We start from the raw sequence: 7534 nt of genomic DNA on the forward strand, positions 1-7534 counted from the left end.
ACTGTTTTTACTTTTCTTTCTAAGTGATGGAATCTTTATCTAATCCCTCACATGTTTACTCATTTGTTGGTGAAAAAGATGGCGTAAAGGGAACATATTCAATATTGAATGATAGGCTTTATGGTAGTTTGCACCAAAGGAAAACCAAGTCGACTGAACTTGCTTTTATTCTGATTCTCAACTCAAAATTTCATTTTGATGTCTTTTTTGTATTGTCATGGCAAGGAATTGGATGACTATTGATTTATAAGAGACTTGGTTGAAAAAGGATAATGATTTTTTACCTTTTAACCTTTTTGTGAGTGTTTTTTCAGCTTATCAAGTTTCTAATGTGATTTTTCTTTCGTAAGGTGTGGTCTCTGGTGAGGAGATTTGGTAGACAAACTAATTAACGGGAGGAAAAAGAAGAAAAAGTTAATAGAAAATAAGAAAATTATTGTAGCAGTTAGATAGCCAGTTATATAATAGAATAGATATAATTCCCCCCTCTTCCCCAAGTAATTATCTCTCTCTCTCTCTCTCTCTCTCTCTCTCTCTCTGTGTATATATATACTGCATACATACATACAGTGATACGTATAGGTCAACTGCTGAAGGTAGTGGTTGAATTGGAAGTTTCCTGTACCGAACTCTCACCTTCCAAAAGGAAAAAACGATACAAGTGACAGCAGATCAAATCATGAGATCATAACATTAGAGCCAGCAGCTTGTTAATGGTAACAGGATGTAGTACCGGGGAGTTAATTTCCAGGAAAACGAGAATGAAGAGAAAACAGAAAAAGCTACTGGAAATTTCTGCCTATATTAGGGGAAAAATTACATGAATTAATCTGAGTACCCACTAAAATAATATTGGCTAAGAGAGGCGCACGAATATGGATGGTGACATTTACCTACTCTCCATCGATCTAAAGCAATATCATGAGTAACCACAATATGATCATGCTCTCATTATAACCTCAAAATCGCAATATATGATCATGCTCTCTGTATCCCTTACCATTATCGATCCACCATTAACTTATATTGCTTTTTCAGCATGAAATGCATGCACCCCACAGTTTGAACTAATTTGTTTGCTATTAATTTCTAAGCTACATTCCAATAACATTATATTTTTTCTGCCACCTTCCAATTACCTCTAATGTCCACCACTTACATTCATGATTTATAAATGTAAACAGTACAACTAAGACATTTAGGTCAAACCAAGTAATGAAAATAAAATTAATTAATTAATTCTTGGTTTCATGTATGTGTGTGTAGATGCGAAAGTCATCCATACGAACAGTAACGCGTCTCTCTCTCTGTTAGTTATTTTTATTTTATTTTTTTAATATTTCTTGAGGAAGATTTCACAAGTCCGATCTCAAATCACAAGCCAACCGATTTCCTAGATATCAGACGAATCAGACGATCTATCTATCTCTCTCGATGCATTTCTGAATGAATATCGATCTTGCTGATCATTAATTGCTTACTGGCATGTACGTGGAGATTTTACACGTACCTTAATGCGTTTGCGTGAAGTGCATGCCGATATGCATTAGATCGATGTTGTTTAAATTAAACATCAACGTGGCTAAAGAAAAAAGGTTGAAACTTTGATCCCCAGCTAAGGTCTAATTACCATCAGCATCCCTCGAAATCTGAAATCAAAACTTGCACTTGCATGTAGATCTTGACTTACGTACGTACGTATTTTTAAGATGTGATATTATATAATTTGAGATTATTTATTATATTTTATTTATAAATTTATTATGAGATGATCCCCCTTTCTCTAAAAAAAAAAAAAAAAAAAATCTTATAAAAACTATAAGGGTTTGTCATCATTCTCTAAGAAATCTTAATCCTAAAGAATTATCAATATTAGTTCCATCATATAATATGTTTCTATGATTAAGGTGGTTGTTGCATCTTTTGTCTGAGACAAGAAATATATCTGTCTCAATCACAAAATACTTATTCAACCAATAATCAAACAACATAATACGTATTCTACTTGAGGGATTAAGATCTCAATTGATGAAATCCAAAACATTAAGCAAGCCAATTTAGAGCCGTGTATGCCCCATTAGCATAAAGACAAAAAAATAAAAAATAAAAAATAAAAAAAGGAAAACCAAGGAATGGTTGAATAAGATTATAATAATGCACCGAATAAGGTTATTATACTAATAATAATAATAATAATAAATGCCGTATATATATAGAGAATAGGTACAGATCAGAAGAGACTGGGATTCTGGGGCCCACGCAGAGGTGTGCCATGTGGAAGTGCAAAACCTGTTTATGCAAGGGGAAAGGGCAATGGGAAAAATGTGAAGTGCGGAAAGAGTGAGCGCAGCACTGGGCGCCGAAACTTATGCAAATCTTTTATTTTATTTTTATTTTTTATTTAGAGGCTGACTCTTTAGCCGTCACTCTCACGTTTCCGACCCCTACCTGCTGCACGTGCGACCGGCAACGGGAAGAAAAAACACCCATCATAATTTTCATCTAAATTATTTATAAAAAATAATATTTACAAAAATAAATAATTACTAAATTTTAAATAGAAAAATTAATTTTTTAATGATAAATTTTTATTTTATTTTTAAAAATTAGACATTTATTATTTATATACATATTTAATTTTTTTTAAAGTTGAGAAATAATACTTAACCTGCAACCGGCTTAGCGAGCAACCGATAATGAGACCGGGACTGGGCTCGAACTTTCCAAAAAAAAAAAAAAAAAAGCAATGTTTTAAGAGCGATGCTCTGATACCCTACTCGTCTGTAGTATCTTCGTTTCTTTCGTACAGACTAAAGAAGACTCGAATCATCCAGCCTCATCGCTCTCCCCCCACTCTCTCTCTGACTGATACCGTTTCATCATGTAAAACACCATCAAATCTCAGAGGAATCTGCTCTGCTCTGCGCGCTCGCATAAACCCAAGAGTACATCAATGGCTCGTTTTGGGCTCTCCCTGTTTTCTCTGTTTTCTTTAGTCCACATTGCTCTTCTTCCGAGCCTCTGTTTCTCGGCTGACCCCTACGTTTTCTATGACCTGCATGTCTCTTACATCACTGCCTCCCCTCTTGGCGTTCCTCAACAGGTTCATTTTCAACCTCTCTCTCTCTCTCTGATGATTTTTCTATGTTATTTTTGTGTCTTTTTATATATTTCCTGCTAGTCTAAACATGTAATTGCTAGGTGATTATTATACACGGTTTTTGAAATTTTTGTTTTTTTATTTCCTATAATTTGTGTTGCGTATTTTGAATGTTCTTTGCATTCGATATTGTAAATTGTTATTTTTGAAAGAGATTAGAGTTTTTTTATTTCCTATAATCTTATGGTTTTTGCCTTCTTTCTTCTCTTTTCTTGATTTTTTGGTTGATTATTTTTGTTTATTTAAATCAGATTTGCCTGTGGTGAAGTAGTCAAAATACCGTTACAGTTGATGTTGAAACTTGAGGCTTGAATTTTTGTTTTTTCACCGTATTTTTTTGGCTGAACTAGATATGGGAAGCGAATATACCCGCGAATTCATGCTAGATTTTTATCATTTTTGTGACTATTCTGAATCATTATTATGCTTCATTATTCAAGAAATGTGCTGGGCGGGTGTGGATTTCTGTGCATGTGGTGATTTTTTTTAGTTATTTTTCTTAAGTTTCATTGTTTTGTATTCCCCTGTTACTTGTACTTTTTTGGACTGTTTTATATTCCAATTTTTATGGAGTCGTGAATAGATATGTTCGTCAGAATCTAAGTAGCTTTTATCTTTTTTCTTCCAAAACAAATGTGCAGGTTATAGCAGTAAATGGGAAGTTTCCGGGTCCAGTAATCAACTCTACGACTAATAACAATGTTGTTGTCAATGTACGGAATGATTTGGATGAAGACCTGCTAATGACCTGGTCTGTTTCAGCACAAGATCATTTTATTTCTGTCTCCTTTATTTTTCAAATAAATATTATCTCGGTTTTGTAGTTGGAGTGCTTACAAATTTGGATTAATCGTTGCTACAGGTCTGGAATTCAAATGCGGCGTAATTCATGGCAGGATGGTCTTATTGGCACAAATTGTCCAATTCACCCCAAATGGAATTGGACATATCAGTTTCAAGTCAAGGATCAAATTGGGAGCTTTTTCTACTTCCCGTCCCTCCTGTTTCAGAGAGCATCTGGTGGTTTTGGTCCTTTCATTATCAATAATCGGGATATAATTCAGATTCCTTTTACTCAGCCAGATGGGGACATCTTCATTATGATCGGTGACTGGTTTACCCGGAACCATTCGGTTAGTATTAGTTGTCAGCTTGATGCTTGATTGAGAAAATAGCAGTTTGATTGTAGCTTTGAGTTTACTCTTTTCCGTTTTTTAGGCGCTGCGGTCTGTCCTTGACGCTGGAGAAGACCTTGGTATGCCTGATGGAGTTCTTATCAATGGAAAGGGACCTTACCGATACAATACCACTCTTGTACCTGAAGGCATCCAGTACGAATCCATTGGAGTCGATCCAGGTAATGTTTTTCCTGCATTGATAGGGAAAATACGGTTGAACCATTTTTTTTTTAAATTTTGTTTGGTTACACAAACCTCTTATCTCATCATTGTAATTTTTTCAAACTCCCACAACACAAATACAATAAATAATTAAACTTTTTTGAATCTCAAAATAAAAATAATATTAGAAAATTATATTGTAATAATATTTTATTCAATTTTTAACTTTCATCTCATTTAATTGGTAAACCAAATGAGGCCTATTTTTTTTCCCAATACTGGAGATACTTTGTTTGTCACATCTTATCTGTTTCTATTGGCTCTTGGGTGGAATTTATCATATCTGGTTACTAGTAATTCCAGTAATTATGCCTTCTGAATTTGAATCAGTTGAGTTTCATATGGTTTCCTATTGCCCATAACAAGCTCACTCCTGCACAACTTTTAACATTTCTGGTGTAAGTTTAGGGTTGTAGGAGTCCGTATACTTATATATATATATATATATATATATATAATTCACACATCATTCTACTTCAGTTCTTTTATTTTGCTGATATGATTTTCTTTGTTGTTCATGTTTCTGGCAAGTGGTTTCAGCTGTTTGAAGTATTAATTGACCATAGCACTATATTTTTCAGGCAAAACATATCGACTCCGTGTGCACAATATTGGAATTTCGACTTGTTTAAACTTCAGAATTCAAAACCATTTTCTGATTCTCGCGGAAACAGAAGGACATTATACAGTGCAACAAAATTTTACTGACGTAGATATACATGTTGGGCAATCTTATTCCTTTTTGGTCACCATGAATCAGAATGCAAGTTCTGATTACTACATCGTTGCAAGTGCTAGGTTTGTGAATGAATCACTTTGGCAGAGAGTGACCGGTGTTGCTGTTTTACACTACTCCAATTCTAAAGGGCCAGCAACCGGTCCTCTCCCCGACCCACCAAATGACTTTTATGACAAGTCAAGGCCAGTAAACCAGGCACTAAGCATCAGGTCTGTTTCCATAACATCATGGTTCTTATGGAGTTTGATATCATTTGTAGCTTTCTCATGACACATCGCAAACGCTAATTAAGCATAAAATTCCAATGCTTTGACCAACTACCTTCCCAGATGGCACACTTAGATGCAATTCATGCCTTAAAATTTATTGACTAGTAACCTTTGCAGATGGTGCGATTAGATGTAGTTCGCGGTTTAAGTTGATGCCTATAAAAGATGAACTGCCCCCTTTTGTCCTACCTTCCCCTGTTTTAATTTCGATTTAAGTTTCAGTGGAAGTATAGCAATAATAACTTACTATTGAAGATACTTATGTTCGATTCTATTCTACTTAGGCAAAATGTATCTTCAAGTGGAGCTCGCCCTAATCCACAGGGGTCTTTCCACTACGGTTCAATTAATGTGACAGATACATATGTGATGAAGATTGTGCCACCAGTAAAGATCAATGGGACACTTCGAGCGACACTCAACGGGATCTCATTTGTTAAACCTGAGACACCAATCAGGCTCGCTGACCAGTATAAAGTGAAGGGAGAGTATAAGCTTGATTTTCCCAATAAGCCACTTAACAGAACCCCCCGGATAGACACATCTGTTATTAATGCTACTTACAAGGGCTTCATAGAAGTGGTATTTCAGAACAATGACACTGTTGTGCAGAGTATTCATATGGATGGCTATTCATTTTTTATGGTCGGGTATGAATCTTTTATATGCTTCTTCATTCTCCCATCACCTTTAAGGAAATATGCATTGTGAGAAATTGATTACCTGATTGCAGGATGGACTTCGGTGAGTGGACAGAAGACAAAAGAGATAGATACAACAAGTGGGATGCAATTTCTCGCTCCACTACACAGGTTTGCTTTTTAACATAACAGAGATTCTTTAATGACCAAAAAGTAGATATGGCGGTTTTTTCTCATTTTCTTGAATCATGCATATAATTGACAGAAGAATTTAGGGATAATGTGACAGAAAAATGTTTCTTTTGGCCGGTGTACTTTTGTTGTGAATGAAGGTTTCTGTGCTGCTGTTTGAATCGTTCAGGACTAATATTGAAAGACCTGGCTGCATGTCTAGCGTTAAACTTGTTTGCTGTTGTGTAGGTTTTCCCTGGTGGTTGGACTGCAGTCCTTGTCTCTCTTGACAATCCTGGAGCATGGAACATTAGAGCAGAAAATCTTGATAGATGGTATCTAGGCCAAGAAACTTATATGAGAATTGTCAATCCTGAAGAAAATGGTGAAACGGAGATGGCTGCCCCAGGCAATGTTTTATACTGCGGTGCCCTTCAACACTTAGCGAAGTATATGACTAGAAAATTTTAGTGGAACTCTCTCTCTCTCTCTCTCTCTCTCTCTCTCTCCCTCCCCTTTCTCTCCTCTCGCACGCACATATATTTGATCTAATTTAATTTCTTCTTTTGCTGGCATCTTCAGGAATCAGACCAACTCTGCGGTATCAATTGTAAGGGGAAGCTCAAAGTTGTTTTTTAATCTGCTGGTGGCATTCTTTCCTCTGATTACCATTTTTAGCTAAGATTCTGCTGCTGCATTGGTGAGAAGTTCTATGAATTCCAGGCGGTGACAGCTTTGTCCTAGCTTTGTTGCAGGTGGGGGATGTTACTCTTGGGTCTATTGAAACATATTTAGTTTAGGTGCCCATACTGAGATTTTTCAGTACAGTATTTTGTGAGTTGATTTCCTATAAAAATATATATATATTTTATGGTTTCATTGACTTTCATTTCCTCTTTTTTTTTTTTATTTCCTTTTCCACATTGAGCGTCCACACATTTCCTGTAATTTAAGTAACTAGGTCTCCATTATTCCAATTGCACCTTAAAGTCACACTCATTATGCAGATTGATTCATTCTTAATTCCATTTGAAGTGTTTCATACTCGAGTTTGATATATATCCTGAGAAATCATTGTGTTCCATGTGAACAATATATTCGAACTCATGGAGAAAGATAGGGTCTGGTGGTCCGGTGGATTATATACCATACAT

General features: G+C 35.5%; 1 protein-coding gene across 1 annotated transcript; it reads left to right on the forward strand.

The window, feature by feature from the left end:
• Positions 1–2769: 2769 nt before the first annotated feature.
• On the forward strand, positions 2770–7263 carry LOC122303134 (monocopper oxidase-like protein SKS1). The gene is made up of 9 exons (XM_043114753.1): positions 2770–3103; positions 3802–3911; positions 4023–4293; positions 4379–4517; positions 5142–5508; positions 5853–6218; positions 6302–6380; positions 6630–6829; positions 6963–7263. The coding sequence occupies exons 1-9, from the start codon at positions 2954–2956 to the stop codon at positions 7060–7062; spliced, it is 1782 nt and encodes a 593-aa protein (XP_042970687.1). The 5' UTR covers positions 2770–2953; the 3' UTR covers positions 7063–7263.
• Positions 7264–7534: the final 271 nt, after the last annotated feature.

The sequence above is a fragment of the Carya illinoinensis genome, chromosome 3, assembly GCF_018687715.1.
Source record: "Carya illinoinensis cultivar Pawnee chromosome 3, C.illinoinensisPawnee_v1, whole genome shotgun sequence".
In the NCBI taxonomy this organism is placed as follows: Eukaryota; Viridiplantae; Streptophyta; class Magnoliopsida; order Fagales; family Juglandaceae; genus Carya; species Carya illinoinensis.

Coding starts and splice junctions, on each gene's coding strand:
- LOC122303134 (XM_043114753.1), top strand. CDS start 2,954: ATGGCTCGTTTTGGGCTCTCCCTGTTTTCTCTGTTTTCTTTAGTCCAC. Junction 4,294..4,378: donor GGTTTACCCGGAACCATTCG/GTTAGTATTAGT, acceptor TCCGTTTTTTAG/GCGCTGCGGTCTGTCCTTGA. Junction 4,518..5,141: donor ATCCATTGGAGTCGATCCAG/GTAATGTTTTTC, acceptor TATATTTTTCAG/GCAAAACATATCGACTCCGT.